The sequence below is a fragment of the Sarcophilus harrisii genome, chromosome 1, assembly GCF_902635505.1.
Source record: "Sarcophilus harrisii chromosome 1, mSarHar1.11, whole genome shotgun sequence".
NCBI lineage: Eukaryota > Metazoa > Chordata > Mammalia > Dasyuromorphia > Dasyuridae > Sarcophilus > Sarcophilus harrisii.
Window position 1 is genome coordinate 561893457 of NC_045426.1, and position 19471 is coordinate 561912927.

General features: G+C 35.8%; 1 protein-coding gene across 5 annotated transcripts in view; it reads left to right on the forward strand.

The window, feature by feature from the left end:
* DUSP22 (dual specificity phosphatase 22) overlaps positions 1-19471 on the forward strand; it is a 73002-nt gene that overhangs the window by 17777 nt on the left and 35754 nt on the right. For all 5 annotated transcript variants that reach the window (XM_031946941.1, XM_023496371.2, XM_031946939.1 and 2 more), the window contains exon 3: positions 6486-6568. In XM_031946941.1, the coding sequence (XP_031802801.1) occupies positions 6486-6568 (83 nt within the window). The remainder of the gene's footprint in view (positions 1-6485; positions 6569-19471) is intronic.

Consider the following 19471-nt stretch of genomic DNA (forward strand, 5'->3'; position numbering starts at 1 on the left):
TTTTTCTTTTCAAGACTTGTTCATTCCCCCCTCCCCATTATTTGATACTTTATTTTCCCTAGTTACATGTAAAAAGTTTTTAACATTTGTTTTTAAATTTTTGAGTTCTATATCTCTCCCCTCCCCACTTGAGAAAGCACATGTGAAGCTATGCAAAACATTTCCATAAAAGCCATATTGTAACTTTTCATGCTTCAGTCTTTTACAGATTATCTTAGAAGTATCTTTGACTCTTTCCTACTTCTGTCCCTCCACATCCAGTCAAATCGGATCCAGTCCAGTCAGAATTGCCAAATTCTGTTGACTAATTTTTATATTCAATTTACCAAATAATTCTTTTGTTATTTAGTTCTTTTCTTAATTAGTCTATTCCTTTTGAATGAGGTGTATTTTTTTCTATTGTTGTGCTCCAGATGTATTGTTTGCCCTACCAAATCTTGCTGACATCTATGAGCTCATATTTAGTGACTCAAGTTAAGATTTCTAGTTCACTTTCTCTGTTACCCATAATTAGTGATTAAGTGTATGGCTACTGAGACTGTGAATGTCATTTAAAAAAAAAACAACTTTCCTGATTATTATATTTACTGACTGATATTGTACCTGCTTAGAAGAAACAGGATATGTAAAAGGAAGGAGAGAAAGAAGCATTATATATTTAGAGAAAATGTTCCTATGAGCAATTCAGATAGAAAATGTTAGAGAGATTTTGGGAGAAGATCATGGAGGAAAAAGGAAAACTATCTAGAGAAATTGGTGTAAATGCCTAGGGAACTCATGAATTAACTTAGATCTTTAAAAAGAGGCTACTTCCAAGGTCAGGTAATGGAAGATGAGTGCCAAATGTGGTACATTTATATAAGAATAGTATCAAGAAGGCTAAGATTCAGAATAAGCTAGTAAAAAAAAACTAAGGTTAGAAAGGATTTAAAATAAAAATCATGGTTTGGGGGAAAAAAGAATCAAAAGCATAGGACTTCATGAATAAAACAGTGAAAACTAATGACAACAAGAAGCTAAATCTACTTAATTCTTACTTTCCTTCTGTAATATACTATCACTTTTTAATATATAGATATTTTCTTTCCTGAAAGGAGCAAAAAAAAAAAAAAACCCGACATAAGTAAAGAATATAAATCAAAGCAATTTGATAAGGGAGACTTTGGGTGAAAACATACTCCTTAATGTCACAGATACTTACTTATGGCAGGAACAGCTGCAAGGCATTGTTGTCCATCACCTCATTTACATATGACTATTTCAGGCTTTTGAAAGATCTATTCCAGAAACTATAAATCAAAAGAACAATTCAGGGACTGTGAGAAAACTTTAAGTACTCCATAGTTATAGTTTGTGTTTTAGTTGCAAAAGAAAATGAGATGCTAGAGATCAGAAGAAGATACAGTTGCTAGTGACTGAAGAGAAAGCTAATATGGAGATCGAAGCAGAGAAATCTTTTGCTATTTGGAAGAAAAAACTGGATCAGAAGAGAAGAGTAACTGCTTCAGACTTAATGCCCAATATGCTTTCAAGCTCTAGGAGTCGTTTTGTTTGGTGGGGAACCGTAGAGTTGCTGAGAGCTTGTTGGAAAAAGCAGAATCTTGTATGAAGTATTGGTTTGGCTCATTACTTAAAGTTTGAGAACTGACTGGGAATAGGCAAACTGTGCCTAGATCAGCAGATCTAGGAGCTGTTTTGATTGGATGAGAACCCTGTTCCTGAGAACTCCTTGAATTCCTGGGTACTCATTGAAGAAGCAGAATTCTGCTCTGTGAACTGTTGGCTGGGCTTGTCTGTATTGCCCAGAAAACAGATCTTAGGAGCTTTGCAGTTCCCTGCAATTTAAGGGAAGTGTTCATTATTGAAATAGCTTAACACTGCTTCAGCAGCCTAAGCGTAGCATAGAAGAGGATTTGTCCAGTGGGGCGTAGAGAAAAGAAGCTATGTGACAGATTTATCCCTAAAAGAAATTTATCAATATCCAGGTCTGCAATAGAGTTGTGAACTCTGATTACAGTTAGAATAAGTGCATAGATTGTGATTTTTTTATAAAACGTGATTGGGGGACTGAAGAAGATGACAGTTTTAGTCTATTATATATAATTTAATTAGTAGATTTAATGATAATCCTGTAGCCAGCTCTGCTTAACACATTGTGAATTTGTCCAAATATACTTGGCCCTGACTTAGCATTTTTTTCAGAACTTAATATGTACTAAATTGAATGTCATCTAGTTGTCTAAGGAAGCACTTCTAAGAACCAAGGATCTTAGACTTGGAGCTAAAAGTCGCTTCAGAAGCCATGTAGTCTTTGACTTTACAGAAGAGTCCTAAGGTGGTTGATTTGCCTCAGATCAAAGAAAGAGTAAATGTAAAAAAATGGGATTTGAATCTTGATCTTCTAACTCCAGAACTCAGGGTCTTTTCCACTGTATTACGGTACCTTCTACTTTAGGTAAATAAATACAATTTACTTTTCTTATCATGGTGCCTGGGACTTGTTGTTCATTCATTTTCAGTTATGTCCAACTCTTTGTAATTCCATTTTGGGATTTTCTTGGCAGAGTTACTGGAGTGATTTGCCATTTCCTTCTCCAGCTCATTTTACAGATGAGGAAACTGAGGCAAATAGGGTAAAGTGACTTACCTAGGATCCCATAGCTAGTTAAGCTTCTGAGGCCAGATTTGAATCTGAATCCAAGTTCTCTTCTAGCTAGCCTGGAACTTGGTGGGTGTGTAATATTTGTTGAATTACATTTTATAGAGAGGACATTTTGTTGGCCCTTCCCTATATCAGAAACAAAAAGATGCCATACTTAAAAATAGTTGTATGGGCTGGCTATCACAATGTCACATGTTGGAGTGATGACTATGATGGTAAATTCAGTTTTCTGACTTATCAGTTATCTTTTTTTTTATTCTACTATCATAGAAATGCTTGATTTAGTCCATAAATTAAAAATAAAATAAGTAAAAAATATTTTAAAAAGGGGGAAAACAAAACAAAACAAAACTAGGTAGCAGAGAGGAATGACTTTATTTCGAAGATGCCAGTCAACTTGTATATTTCTCCAAAAATTTGTCCAGGTAATCCCATTGCTGTTTTTGTATTAAGGGGGAAGTTACTCAAAATCTTTGGGTCCATGCATAATTTCTGCATGTGCTGCTGCTGATTTGTAGTCCCTGGCTGTTTAGAGATCTATAAAAAGTGTTTAATCTCACAGCTTTTGGTTAAAAGAGCTCTAGAGAAAAAAAATTGGAGTTTTAACTGAGTAAATAGAAATTAGAAGCATGTGAGGTTTACCTTCTTGAGAAAAAAAGTATTTAGTAATCACAGTCAGAATTTCCGAGCAGGAAGGAATCTCGGCAGCTAGCTAGGTCAAGCTAGTATACAATATACCCAATGAGTGGATTATCTGGCTTTTGCTTGAAGGTCCTCAGTGAGAGGAGAATCTATTCCATCCCTTATCCCGATCCTAGATTCCCCTTTTGGCTAATTTCAGTTGTCAAGGAGTTTTTCCTGTCATCTAACCTTAACTTTCTTTTTGTAACTCCCACCCACTACTCCTAATTGGGTTTTTGGGGACCAAGCAAAACAAGTACAATTTTTTTGAGTATTTGAAGGTAGCTTTCTCAGCCCCCTTGAACCTTCTCTTAAGGACATATATCCCCTTTTATCTAGTGCTGTTGCCTAGAGAAATAAGGTAGTCATGGTGCTGCTTCCAGTCATCAACTCAATAGTATCTCTACGGATAAGGATGTGGGCAGAGAAGGGTAGGGTACATTTTTAAAAAATGATGTGGAAAGAGTTAAGCTCATCAACCAGCAGATCTTTGAGATGCAATGCTGGATTTGAAGTGAGGAGTTATAGATTTTAACTCTTTCTTACATTCTTTGCTAGTTGTGTGTTTGTGGGTGACTTGCCTTAATTTCTTCACCTGCAAAATGGAGGTATTTTGCAAACTTTAAAATTCTATAGAAATATAGTGAAGGTGGTGGTGGTGGTGTTCAGTCATGTCTGACTCTTCATGATACTGTAAATCATAACTGGAGTTTGCCATTTCCTTTTCTAGTAGATTAAGGCAAATAGGTTATGTGATCTACCCAGGATGATGCAGTTAGTAAATGTGTGGTTGGATTTGAATTCAGGTTTTCCTGACTCCAGGGACAGCTCTCTATCTACTGAGCTAACTAGGTTCCCCATAGAAATGTGTACTACTAGTTTATTTTCATTTATTTTTTATATGCTGTATTTGTTACATTGACATATATGCATAGATTAGTATTGGTAGTCATCGGGATACGAAAAGGTTTTTTTTTTAATCTAAAAAAAGCATCTTTTATTTCGTGTTTTAGAAGTGGATTTGAAATTTGCAGATTTATTAAAGTTCAAAATATTAGGCAAAATTAAACAAATCCTTGTATATAGGGTCATAAAACCTAGAGTTGAAGGGAACTATTGGGCTACTCTAAATCAGAGCTTCTTAACCTTTCTTTGTGTCATTGACCTTGTTGTCAATCCAGTGAAACATGTGGACCTCTTCTCAAAATTACAGTTTTAAATGCATAATATAAATATATAGGATTACAACAGGGGAAACAAATTATATGAAATTATAGCTTTAAAATTTTTCATGGACTCTACATTAACTCCTTTAACTAGTCCAGTCCCATTTTATAAATGAGAAGACTAAGACAAGGAGGAGTTAAGTTACTTGTGCTTGCCCAGACAGTTATTATGGTGTGACTATAGACTTTGTTAGCTTATTTTAGTGCTTCTCTTTGTTTACATATCTTCCTACATGCTCATCTTTGTTAGTATCACACCCATTCAGTAGGGTAAGCTCCTAGAAAATAAGGCATCAGTTGTACATTTGTCTGAAGCATAGCATTTAGTATCAGCCTCTGCCATTTGTGTTGGAAACCCCAATTAAATCCATGTGATTTTAGTATGGGATGAATGTACAGTTGTCCTTATTCTGCTGTTCCAACTTACCTCTTTCCTTAACCATTAGTAATTGTAAGAGTGATGGAAATTCTATCAGTTGGCAGCATCTGGATTTAAAAAAAGATGTGGTCTGTGGGGACAATTATAAAGTAAAATCATCATTTGAATTTTACCTTTTTAAAAATAATTTCTGCCTTTCACCATCTTGTACCAAAATCCATGACATGGATTTGAGCTGTTAAAAAGGTTTGAGAATCATAATTTCTGGGTAATTTAATTGTTTTATTAATAAGGTAAATATATTATTAATAAAATAATGGTCATTTGGCCATCTCTCTTAGATCAAAGACAGTCATGGTGATAGACTTACTGTTTATATACACTTCAGAGAGTAGTTGTTCTTGAGGGGTGGCAATTAACTCTGAATAGATATCACGAAGTAGCTAAGAACGATAGATATTATATCACCTTTGGATAGACAGGCTATATAAAAAGATTATATCCAGACCACTTCTAGCCTTGGACAATTTATTAAAAGAATTAATAAAATAAAATAAAAAATTGAGCTCTGTGGACTTCCTCTAGGGAGAGATCTTGAACCAGAAAGCTAGTCCAGTCCCATTATTAGCCATATCCTTCTAGAGATTGAACTTTTAAAATCCCTTTAGACAAGGGAGGAGCTCTGAATCTCACTGAATCATTGATTATTAGTGATCATTTCTCACCTTGAACTAATGACTTCAGTCTAAGATAGGAGAGGAACAGGGATAATTCACATTCTTACCTCCTTTTTTGGGGGGTGCTCATTTGTCTAAGACTCGACAGATGATACTAGTTCCTCCTGCACCCGAGCAGCCCTGATTTCTACAAAAACAAAGTTCTCTTTTTTCTCTTTCTCTAAGCTGCTGGGATTCAAGGAGAATGAGGTATTTTGATGTCTTGATGATTCAGAATGCAAATTATTCTGTAGCCAACAAATGATTTCACAAAGATTTCTTTTGGGATTCTGAGACTGGAGAGGTTATATTTCTACCACTATTCTAAAGTGATTATAGATGATATAGAAGAAACCCCATTCCCATGTGAATTTACTCATACCTGGAGAATCTGCCTGACAGATTCTTGTCCCTTCCATGTGGTATTGTTTTGTTGTTGGTTTTAACTAGGGTTTCTCTCATTAAAAGATAATTACCTGGTTTTAACTTTTGAAACATCTGAATTGTCATTTGGTTGTATTTCAGCACAGCCTCTAATTTACAAAAGCCATCTGAGGACTTTGCCTCTCTTCCTAAAGATAGTCAAGCATTTAATGAGTTTCATCCTTAGAAGCTTGTTAAAAATATAAAACCATAGATTGTTCTTTAAGCTGCCTTTCTTTTTTTAGAACCAAATACATTCTGAGTATTTCAATTTATGAAGTTTCAAGAAAGCCAAGTTCATATGAATATCACTTTTATCCTGTCTTGAGCTTTAAAACGAATTGTCAGAAATTATAAATGTGCTTTCTTTTCTTCTTTTTTTTTCCTTTTGCTTACAGATGCAAGAGATGCTGAGCAGCTGAGCAAGAATAAAGTCACACACATTCTCTCTATCCATGATAGTGCAAGACCTATGTTGGAAGTAAGACCAAACACAGCTTTATCAAGTATACGCAATATATGTCTGTACCTGCCTAAGAGTCTATGTCTACATGTAGAACTTGTTTTAAAGCTTTAACTTCAACCATTATATAATGATGGTGAAACCCAACATTTCCCTAGCATTAAATATATAATTCAAAGTTAATCTATTATACAACTGACTGCCACAGATTTGTCTTCTGGCTGTGAAATCCTTAGTTGTATTAATTCTGCCTATTGTTCATCCTTATTTGTCCATTTGGCTGTTTTTGGTACCAAATCAAGTCAATTTCCATTGACTCAGTGGCAAGGGAGAGACCTGACTTAGCATTTTCCTTTGAATTTAAAACACCTCATTTTCTTCACCTCTTCCAAAGCCAGCTCCTGTGTCTAGTGCTCAGAAAAGCTTAGGTACTTCATTTCTTGATCTTTCCCTCTTAGATTCAATTATCCATGGTTGGCATTTAGGAAAAAGGCAATTATATTGCCTTGTTATTTTCCTGGGGCTCTACAAGCAGCTGAAGAAGCTGTTATTGTACTTTAAGTGTATCAGGGTAAACAGGGTGTGTCTGCCTGTTAATGTACACTAATTCCAAAAACATTTTCAAGTTTTAGCTGACGGATGGTTTGAGCTATTCGTCCGGAGTAAAATCTATTTCTGTGAATTAGTGTTGACCATATAACTTACAGATGATGGCCACAAAACCTCTTTTTTTTTTTTTTTAAAAGGTGTGTATGTTTTTCTTTTTTTAGGGTGGGGTGGTTGGAGGGTGGGGGACCTGGAAAGCTTGTTCTGAGAGAATTCTGCTTTAGCCTGTTTTCATTGAAATTCAAATGTGTCTGGAGTTAAGTAGATTTTGCCTGTAAATTCTGTTTTCTTTAGGGATTCCATCTGTCTGAGTTTCCAGAAGCCTGAAACATCTTAATGTAGGGTAATAAATGAGTCTTTAGTTCTCTGTATATTCAATTGTTTTCAGTCCTTTCAGACTTTGTGAGTCCACTTGGGGTTTTCTTGGCAAAGATATAGGAGTGGTTTGCCATTTCTTTCTACAACACATTTTACATGATGAGAAAACTGACAATTAGAGTTCTTACTTTTGCCCAGGGTCACCCAGCTGGTAAGTGTCAGAGGCCAGATTTGAACTCAGGTCCTCCTGACTCTCTCCCTGGCACTTTATCCCATGTAATACTAGCTATTCTTTGTATAGCCAGGACTTAATAGATAAACATTAGCTAGATCAGTGCAGTAGCTAAGAGCATTGGATGTGGATTTAAGTTAAAATCTAGCCTTAGACACTGGCTGTGTGATTTGAAGAAGTCACTTTCTGCCTGTCTCAGTTTCCTTATCTGTAAAATGGGGATAATAATAACATCTCTCCTCCAGGATTATTGTGAGGATCAAATGATATATTTATAAAGTACTTTGTAAACCTTTTAAGTACTATATAAATAGCTGTGTTGACAAAGCAGTTATAAGGTGTATTTGCTTTTTAGTTGGATTAGAACTTAGATTCTATTCTCTGTTGGATATAGAATCAGGTTCTCAGTTCTGCTACTTTACTAGGTATGTGAACTAGGGCAAATCACTTAGTTTTCTGTAGAGGATTGGTCTAGGTCAGTGATATGTTCTGCCCATATAAACTTTTTATTTTGTTAATTTCCCCCCAGTTATCAAATCTGATTCTGGAGGCACTGGGGCAAGCCAATGGAACCCAGTCACTGATTTGACACATGTGCTCTAGCTGACGTCTAAAATTTTCTCCATCTCTTAAATCATTTTTTTGTATTGCATAGCTTTGCTTTGAATTCACGTCTCATTCCTAGTCTCACTGAGTACATTTCAACTTGCCCCACAATTCTTTTACCAAGAAATGCTTCTTTAAAAAAAGACCAAGTAGTTTAAACTTTCCTGATAGGCAGTAGAGAGATCCATTGAAGATTTTTGACAAGAAGATAATTTAATCTGGGAGCATCATGAAGAATTAACTGAAGGTAGATTTCAGATGGGTGATAGTGTCCTTGTAATTCCCTCTGTTGGCAGAGGCAATGAAGTTTTTGTTTGCTGAGAATAGTTCATCATCAGAAGAGGAGCCAAGATTTCCCAGGGTTGTATTCTGTTTTAGTTCAACTGCAGTGAGTGGCCTTTAAATTCACTAAATGAGGTATGGAATTTTCTTCATTTTGAGAGAAATGTCAGGAAGATCCCAAAGATTGGCCATTCTCTGTGATATTTAATAGAGCAGATCAAAATCTGACCCAGGTGGTCTATAACCATGCAGACATTAAATTCTACTTGGACCCTGAATTACAGAATCATGGAATCTTAGAGCTACAGGGGGAATCATCTAGTCTTATTATAAAAAGCAATATGGTAGATATAATGAAGCAAAGGGGTAGACCTGTAGTTATGAGAACTGGGTATGAACCCCTGCATCATTTACTAGTGATGTGAATATGAACAAGTAACTTTACCTATTGGTGCCTCAGTATTTTTATGTGCAAAATGGGGATAATGCTTGTGCCACCTATTAAAATCATATGGAGGAAACTGTTTTGTAAATCTTAAAGCATTATGTAAATTGGAATTATTGTGATATAGACTTTCCCTCTTTTATTTTTATTTTTTTAAACAGTTGAAGAATTTAAGATCACATAGTTGATGAGTGACATTACTGGAGTTGGAATTCAGATCAGAAAACCAAGGACAGACCATTTTTTCCCCCTCTTCCTACATATTTTTTTTCCTTTTCTCACTAATATTATGTTCTGTAAAGATGACATATATATTGTTTATTTTTGTTGTTTTGTATATTTTCCCCTTCCACCTAAATTGTCTTATAGTTGTGACATTTGAGCACTATTATTATTATTAAGTGTTTAGAAAATACCCAGTATTTACCAAGTATTTGTATTCTGGTACAGAAGCCAGGGCTCCAACAAGTTAATCTAAAAGAAGTTATATGGTAGACGATTAGAATAAAGTTCCACTGGCTTTGGAGTTGCCAGATAGCACCATTACATGGGTCCCCTGTAATCACTTTCTGACTAATTGACCATTCCCCTTCCTGTTTCTGATTGGTGAAAATTTCTGAAATTGCTGCTGCTGTTGCCATTGCCTCCAAGGCCCACATAGCTGGTGGAGCCACCTTGTTTCACGCCCAGGGCAGCCCCAGCCCCAGTGTTATAGACCATCTTTCTGACCTCCTTGGGATGGAAAAATGTCTCACCTTGACTTGTGTTGACTGGAGAGGAGCAACACTCCTTCCAAGTTGGGAGGAGGGGAGAGGCAGCCAGGTGGTGCAATGGATAGAGCACCAGCCCTGAAGTCAAGAGGACCTGAATTTAAATCTGGCCTCAAACACTTAACACTTCCTAGCTGTGTAACCCTGGGCAAGTCACTTAACCCCAATTGCTTCAGCAAAAAAGAAATTAAAAAAAAAAACCAAAAAAAAAAAAAAACAAAGTTGGGGGAGTTCAACTTGAATGTCCCTTCTACTTTGCCATCTTGCTTCTACCACAAAACTATTGGAATATAATTCTTTTTTTTTTTTTTTTTTTTAATAGCCTTTTATTTACAGGATATATGCATGGGTAACTTTACAGCATTAACAATTGCCAAACCTCTTGTTCCAATTTTTCACCTCTTACCCCCCCACCCCCTTCCCCAAGATGGCAGGAAACCAGTAGATGTTAAATATATTAAAATATAAATTAGATACACAATAAGTATACATGACCAAACCGTTATTTTGCTGTACAAAAAGAATCAGACTCTGAAATATTGTACAATTAGCTTGTGAAGGAAATCAAAAATGCAGGTGGGCATAAATATAGGCATTGGGAATTCAATGTAATGGTTTTTAGTCATCTCCCAGAGTTCTTTCTCTGGGCGTAGCTGGTTCAGTTCATTACTGCTTCATTAGAAATGATTTGGTTGATCTCGTTGCTGAGGATGGCCTGGTCCATCAGAACTGGTCATCATATAGTATTGTTGTTGAAGTATATAATGATCTCCTGGTCCTGCTCATTTCACTCAGCATCAGTTCGTGTAAGTCTCTCCAGGCCTTTCTGAAATTATCCTGTTGGTCATTTCTTACAGAACAGTAATATTCCATAATATTCATATACCACAATTTATTCAGCCATTCTCCAACTGATGGACATCCATTCAGTTTCCAGTTTTTAGCCACTACAAAAAGGGCTGCCACAAACATGGAATAGAATTCTTTAGCGTTCCCTAGCTCTTCGCTTACCCCAGTGGACCCTATACTTGATCCTCCAAACCAGTATTCTGGCTTAGGTTTCAAGCCTAGTGGCAAAGGCCATGGTCCAGGAACAGAGGTGAGTTAAAAGATCCAAGAGGAAAGTGATGTCTGGACTGCCTTTTTAAAGACCGTGGGGTAAGAGTCTAGAGTTCTTTATTCTCATAGGTTTGAAGGGTTCTTCTTGAACCTTGGTGGAGATGAGTAGTGGAGGGGAAAAGGGGAAAAGATAAGACTTTCCTTGGGCATCTGATGTCGTTTATTGAAGCACATGAAGTAAACTGATTCCTAGCCAACCTGGTGAGTTGGCCAGGAGGATAGATGGGGCAGAGATGGAAAGAGAGAGAGAACTAGAACCATCTTACCCATGTAGGCACTTCATAAATGCCTCTTTTAAAAAAAATTGAATTGAAAAATTTGGAACACAAGATTTTGTAAGGGTGAATTTTGAAAATTATCCATGCATATATTTGAAAATAAAAAAGCTTTAATTACAATAAATTGACTCAAGAGTTCTCAGAATCCTCTGGTTAGCGTAGCCCAGCATCTTCATGATTCTGCTGTGCCTGGGCCAGCCAAGAGATTACAGCCCATCTGGCAGCATGAAACACTGTTCATTCAACAGCTATTTGAATGCTTGTGATATGATCAATAGTGCTTTATTGCTGAAGCTGAAAAGATGAGACAGCAAGGTTCGGGCAAGCAGTCATGAAGGCCTGGACTTAGAGCTGGGACAACTCTGCCTTAAAGAGATGGATTAACCTATTTGGACGGAATTTATTAGATATACATTAAGTGATGGGCAAGTAGGATATAGATAGCTATTAGAGACCAAGGAATAACAACCAAGCATGATTCTTACTTGTTTTTATTGATATCTTGCCTGTTTTAAAATGGAAATTTGTCAGCAATACATGCTCTATAGAATGGTGAACTGTCCAATTTCACTTTTATTGCTGTCCTGTTGCATGTGTTACTGAAAAGACATTTTCCCAATTTGTTGAAACAACTTGTGATTCTGTTGTTTAACACTGAGTGTGAAGTAATAACACTGTAGCATGGCCGGGGTAGTAGGGATAGATCTGGGGAAAAGGGATTCTAAAAAGCTTTCCTATTGATTGACATGCATTGATTAATTCATCACCAGTGCTACATCATCCATATGGGTCTTATGACCTTAAAGAAATTAGAACTGATTCTTACTGGTTTCCATCATCAGTGTTCCATAATGGTGCTGTCCAGCACTGTTATTTTCAATTACTTGAGGCAAAAACAAACCTGGACATATAAAATGACTTTGAACCTCATCATTGCATCTTGGGTTCAAGATTTGGGTAAATTTTGATTGCTTTTTTAACGAATCAGTAAAGGATTTATTAACTTCTTTGAGCATAGGGTTGGTTAACTATATGTTGTGAGTAGAATTGGACCCAGTATTGTGAAGGGAAAGGATATTATAAAAATCAGACCCATATTGTGAAAGGAAAAGATATTGTAAATATTGCTTTTTCAGATGAGTCTATTGTTAGCTAGTGTTACATAGGCTAGTCACTTTAGCCACCCTTGTCATCTGGTTCCTTAGGGGTAAAAATGAGAGGAATGGGTTTGTGACTCCTGTATAGTCCTTTCTGTATCTAAATACATAATCCTATGATCCTATGTAGAATTATAGGGTGAAGTAAAGTGGAAAAATTGTAGAATTTCAACTTATTTTAGCAGACTGAAATGAAGGAGATATGAATCAATAAGGAAGTTCCCTCCACCCCCCCCCCCAAAAAAAAAAAAAAAAAGTTCTATACATCATTTCCACCTCTAGGGCTACCCAAGACTCTCTAACATACATTCTGGGGGAGTTAAACTACATACTTGAAAAAATTATATGGAGAAATGGTATTTTAGAATTGAAAGGGACTTGGAGATCATCTCAGTCAAAGATTTTTAACTTTTATTTTATTTTTTTTAAATGTCATAAGGCTATCTAGCGTTTGGATTCTTTTTCAGGATAATGTTTTTCAAAGCATAAAATATATTACATAGGATTACAAAGGAAATGAATCCTTGAAATATGGTTATGAAAAAATATATAAATGTATAACCAAAAAAATGTTATTTCACATGTTACTGGGGGAAATAAAAAAATTTTAAAAAAGCTATCACAAGAAAAAAAAGTTTTTACATATATATAAATAAAAAACTTGTGGACTCATGAGCCCATGGGTTCATTTTACACTTAAGAAAACAGCTGTGGAGAGAGGGGGAAAAAAACTTGTCCCTCAATCCCAATTTAATGCTTTCCCCCCACTTTGCTGTGTATTTTCTGTTCTGATTGTTACTTAGTTCTGGATCCAGCCTGAGTGAAGAAGCAACTTAGATTTTTTTTTTTTCATTTTTAATATTGAATTTGAAATTCTTCTCTGTTTATCATAAGGAAAGCACTTCCCAGGTCACTTTTGAATCCCTTTCCTAGGGAATTTTTTTGGGGGGTGGGGCAGAAGTTCTGCAGCAAATAAGTATTTGTCAAATTTGAAACATGGGGAGAGAGTAAGAGAGGGGATGGGGGGAGGAAAAGGGAGGGAAGGAGAGAGGGAAGCTTATGCCTGAGAAGATGAGAGAGAAGGCTTCATGGAAGAGGTGACTAATGAATTTGGCAGAACAACCCCAGACAGCCTAAATTCCTGTAGAATCCATTCTAATTATGAAGGACAGAATTAAAGATACAGAGACAACAACAGGACAAGAATGGTTGCCACAGAATGGCTAAATTGTAGAATATGTAAAGGGGCTTAGTGTGGAATGAGACTGAAAGACAACTGAATGCCAGATTGTGGAGGCTTTAAATGCCAAAATTGGGAATTTATACTTTAATAAGCAGTGAGGAAGCACTGATTATTTTTTCAATAGAGAAATGATGTGATGACAGCAGCCCATTATGATAATTAACAGATCACTTGGAAGACATTATTTTAATTTCAAGATTAATTCTAGATCCTGTGTGATGAAGTTGTTTAGCACTTGATATTCCTTATTTTGAAAGTGCTAACTGATATTTGTCTCATTGAAGAGTGAACAGGTGTGAGCATGGTGCTATTTTGGTCAAGACCCATTACTTGTCACTGGTTTGGAGGATAGTCATTCCTTTTTACCAAAGTAGGTGCTTTTTTGAGTCAAAACCCCACTGTTGTACATGTGGACTATCATCTGTTGTTTGTTGGTGCAGAAGAAATAATATTGGGTCCCTGCCAGTAAAAGCTTTTTACACCCCCCCCCCCATATGTCTTTCTAATGTAAATTTTTCAGAGTATGTTTCATTTTTCATTCTTTGTCTTTTACCAGAGCACCTGCAGGAAGCTTGAGTTATTTACTTTTTACATATTTATTTTTTTTAGTGTCCTTATCCATTGCAGTGCTAAGATAGTCATTAGAATGTAAATTTCCATCCTATGAGTTTTCTGTCATCCGTAGATAACATATTCCTATGCAATCCAGTAATGTATTGGGTGTATACCAGATTTTGTGAGATGCTGATTTTAGATTCTGCCATTTTATATGAAAAATTGATGACTTATAAATTTTGTATCTTGAAGAAATAAGTTTAAATAAAAATGAGATGAATTTGACAGGTCTGTTCTTGAAGATAGCAAAAAAAGTTTCCCCTCCCCCCTCACTTTAAAAGTCCAAAGAATTGGACTTAACAAGATGCAGGAATCATAGGCTCATGTATAGCTAGGTGGAAGACAACTAGTCTAATATCTTGATATTTTTCCCTGTGTCTTTAAATATTCACAGGTCTCCTTTATCCTTAAAAAAAAAAAAAAATGCACCCCTCCAAAAAAAAAAATCCCCTTCTTGATCCTTTGGCTCTTCAAGCTGTAATGTTATTATTCCTCTTTCCTTCAATGCCCAATTCTAGGATAAGTAGTCCACACTCTTTTCTATACTTTTCATTCTTTATCCCTTTGCAGTGTTATCTGACTTTCTCTAAAATTGATATCAGAATTTCTTCTTTCCAAAAATGCTTTTAATGAGCTCCTTAGCACCTAGTAGTTTTAGTTTTTCCCTTCATTGATTTCCGCAGCATTCAGCATTGTTAGTCACTCTTTCTCCTTTCTTGTGGTTTTTCCCTTTTGTTCTGATTCCCTTCCCCACTCTTTCTTCTTCTCTCTCGAAAAATCCCATCTCTTTTGACTTCCAAGACACTCTATTCTTGCTCTCTAATTTCTTTTGTTCCTTAAACATACAATAACCTGTGGGCCTCCCTCTCTCCCATGCTCTCTATACTGTTTGCTTTTGTGACTTTACTCCCATGGCTTCCATTATTATCACCCCTATGCAAATGACTTCTTAGTCTGACTCTTTAGCCCAAATTCTCTTTCTCCAATTTCACATATCTCTGCTTGTCAACATCCAAATATCGGACACGAAAGCATCTCAGAATCAATATACTCATAACCAAAACTCATCCTTTCTCCTTCCTTTTTCTGTCTTTTTTTTTTCTTTGCCAAATTTTCTCTTCTTCTTTGGTATTAATGTTCTTCTAAGTGCTGAAGCTGGAAACTTCAGAGTCATTTATGACTCTTCCCTCTCATTCCTCACATCCAGTCAATTTAGTCCAAGAAGTATTGATTAAATGCCTATTGTGCATGAGGTGCTATATTAGGCACTGTAAGATATTTTTTAGTATCTCTCATATCCATTTATCTTTCCATCCAAACATCTTTCCATCTAATCATTCATCCATATTTATTGCAACCAATATCTTGAAGGCATTGGACTATTGTATAGCCTCCTCTGCAGTCTTGCCTTAAGTCTGCTCTTTGCAATCTGTCTCTCACACTGATATTCAAGTAATCTTGCTAATGCAGCTACACTGATCACATTATAACTCTTTTCTATAACCCTTCATTGGTTCCTAATTACCTTCCAAATAAACTATAATTCCCATAATTTGGCATTCAAGGTCTCCCACAATCTGATTCTAGTCTAATGTTATTTCCCTTTGAGTATTGAATTCCAGAAAAGTTAGACTTCTGGAGCCCCATTCTCTTTCACCCTCTTCTGTTATACCCTTGTTCATCATACTGTCCTTGTGTTTGGCAGGAACTCTTCATCTTTCCCTATGTTGTCCATTTATCATTGTCCATTTCTCTCAAGGATCTTTTCAGTTATCATGTCCATGAAGCTTTCCCTGATTTTTTTCAACTGAGACAGAAAACTGTTCTTTTGAAAATTCTAATTACCTTTTATGAACTTCTCCCTTTCTGCTTAAAAAATTCTTCATTGTGTCCAGATCTATTTGATTGTGAGCTCCCTTGAGGACAGGGACTATTTCTTATCATAACTCCTGTACCTAATCCAATGAGTTATCACTTAGTAAATATTGGATTGAATTTGTTATTCTATTGAATTGTTTAGCTTACAGTTAGTTGAAAGCCAGTTATGGAAAAAGAATCATACTGTGATCAAAGTGACTATATTAGCAAGATTACTTGAGTAGCAGTAAAAGAGAAAGATTGTTGAAAATCAATAAATTAAAAAAACCTAACTTTGATAATATTTTGATTTACATTTTTTTCTCTCCCTCTCACATGCCCAAAACAAGCAAGCAATATGACACAGGTTAAATATGTACAGTCATATTACAATTTTTCCACATTAGGCAAGTTATAAAAGAAGAATCAGAACAAAAGGGAAAAACCACAAGAAAGAAAAAAAATAATAAAGTGAAAATAGTATGCTTTGATCTGCATTCAGATTCCATAGTTCTTTCTTTGGTTGTGGATAGAATTTTCCATCATGAATCTTTTGAAATTGCTTTTCTCAGTAATATAGTGATCTATCTATCACTGTCTATCACAAAGTCTATCAAAGTTGATCATCTGCACAATGTTATGTTACTGTGTACAGCGTTGTTCTGATTTGGCTCACTTCACCCAGTATCAGTTTAAGTCTTAACAGATTTTCCTGAATCCACCATTTCTTATAGTACAATAGTATTCCATTACATGCATATACCACAATTTGTTCAGCCTTTCTCAATTGATGGACATCTCCTCAATTTCCAATTGAAAGAGATTGTTGAGAAAAGACTTAAGGCAAGATCATAAAGGAGGCTTTACAGTAGTCCAAAATCTTCAAGAGAGTAGTCGCAGTAAATTTGGATGGATAGATGAATGTGAGAAACACCACTACAGTATCCTTGATGTTTCATACATAGTCTCATACTTAACATTTGTTGAATCAAGATTCTTGAGCAGCAGTTCTTAACATGGAGTCTGCTAATTAAAAAAAATTTGACAACTATTTCAATATAAATGAATTCTTTTGTAATTATTGTATTATGTTTGATGCATTTAAGAATATCATTCTGTAAAAAGGTCCATAGACTTCACCATACTACCAGAGGGGTCTATAACACAAAAAGGGTTAGAACTCTAAGACTAGAGGAACAAAACTTCTCCATTTCATTTCCAAAGAGACTTACCAGGAGAACATGGACAAGAATCACATAAAAGGAACAAACATAGATAGCAGTGTTGGAAAAGTAGCTCACTTAATGATATATAATTCCATCTAAACATTGAATCTTCAACTGGACTTGAAGTTCTTTATTCAAATGATTTTAGGAAGAGTTGTTGAATCATAGCATTGATGACTTGTTTGGACAGAAGAATAATACTCTAAAAAAAGATCTTTAGAGTTAAGATTTTCAGAGATGCTGAGGATCTGTAAGGCAAAAGTGTAGGCATTGTATAGGTGTGCAAAATGCCTGTGGCTTTTTCTGTTGTGTGTCCTGGTGAGGTTCACTGCCCTCAAAAAAGCCCTTCTTGACAGCCTGAACTTTGTTGCATCTCCAGTGCCATCTCTTCCCTGAACACCAAAGGCTTGCAGCAGCTTTGATGTGTGTAGGTGAATTTATTTGAAGCCAGCTGAGATTCTAACAGAAATGACTCAAATAGAAATGATGAAAGCAGGCATCGGAAACTGTCTAGTCGTTGCTATTTGTTCAATTAAGTTATATCTCAGTTTCTTGTATTCAGGGAGTCTAGAGCATGGAAAGGTTTCCTGTGTCTGGCTACTTTAGGCATTGAAGAGTAATCTCACATTGAAATGGAGCCACATTAGTGCTTTCAGAGAGTGTAAGAGACTTTGGCACTGGCTTGGGCAAGTTTGCATTTGGAGATTCCAAGAGGCTAACCCTGTTCTTGAAAAGCTGATTCTTTAAATAGCCAATGAAAGAACCAAAATTAAGATCATTTTTTTATTGCTTTAGAGATCCCAAGGTATCCAGTCCTTTCTTTCATGAATTTACATCTCTTCCCCTGTACATTCATAAAACTAATGGCTCTCATTGAAACTGTTCCTTGACTCTGGTAATTCTCTTTAATATACTTAAAAGATAGGGTTTAGATAGGAGAAAAGAGGGATAGAATGAAAAGTGTAACCAAAAGCAATATATATATAAAACAGCAATGAGCTCGCCCTTGGCAAGCCTTAGTGAAGTGACATATCTAACTGGAGAAATGGACAATGAATTGTTTGCAGGAATAAGGGGAAAAGTGGTTCCATAGGAAGAGGCCAGGTTTTTTAATACACGTTTTATCTGAATTAAGTGGGCATGAACTCCATGGCTTCTCAAAGATCTAATCATGTCCATTCTAATTGAATAGAATGTTAGTGGGTGGTTGGAACACACTCTGTTTTTGTTTCCATACACACACACACACACACACACACATATATGTATATGTATATATGTATGTGTGTGTATATATATATATGTGTGTGTATATATATATATATGTGTGTGTGTATATATATGTGTGTGTATGTATGTGTGTATATATATATATATATATATATATGCATTATATTTTTTCTGCTGATCTCCAAGACCTCTTCTGTCAGTCCCATGCATTGGACTGAGATAATTTCCATTGGCTGAATAACTCCTGAACTTTGGAATAGCCCCGGCAGTCAGCAACTAAGTGTCTCTCAGTAGGTGTCTGTGTTAGAAGTGGTTGGGAAAAGGAGTGTTTAAAAAGTTGTAATCCATGACCTGAAGTTATTCTAGGAAAATCTCCAAGGAGAGTTCCCATTTGGCTCCTATTTAGATTTCCCTAAATGTAGTCTAGTCTTTGTTAAAATACTCTAGCTAACAATGCCTATGGCTCTAGCCAGCTTAAAAGCTCTTATCAGTCTTTAACATCCCTCCTCCCCCCCAAAAAAAATATTGTCAGGTGATTTAATTATCCTTGCATATGTTGGGCAAACATTTATTTTTTAGCTTTACCTAATTGACGGATCTAAATTTTGATAAGTTGGCCCATAGACAATCCAAGAAACTTTCTGGTCAGTAAAGATGTTTTTGTAAACATAGCAGATTATATGTCTTGATCCCTGGCAGGACCGATTTTCCATTATTTATTAGCATTAAATTCATGCCCACTCATAAAATACTATAGATATTTGAAGAAATGGAATGATGAGAGACTAAAGCTCAGTGAATTAGTTTGGAAAGATTCCCTGGAAAAGGTGAGTGAGTCTTGAAGTTTTGAAGGTGAGGGACATTAATTTGGTAGAGACAGGTATGGAAGAATGTGTGGCAACAAGGCATTCTCTGTGAGAAACTAATATGTTTCTTG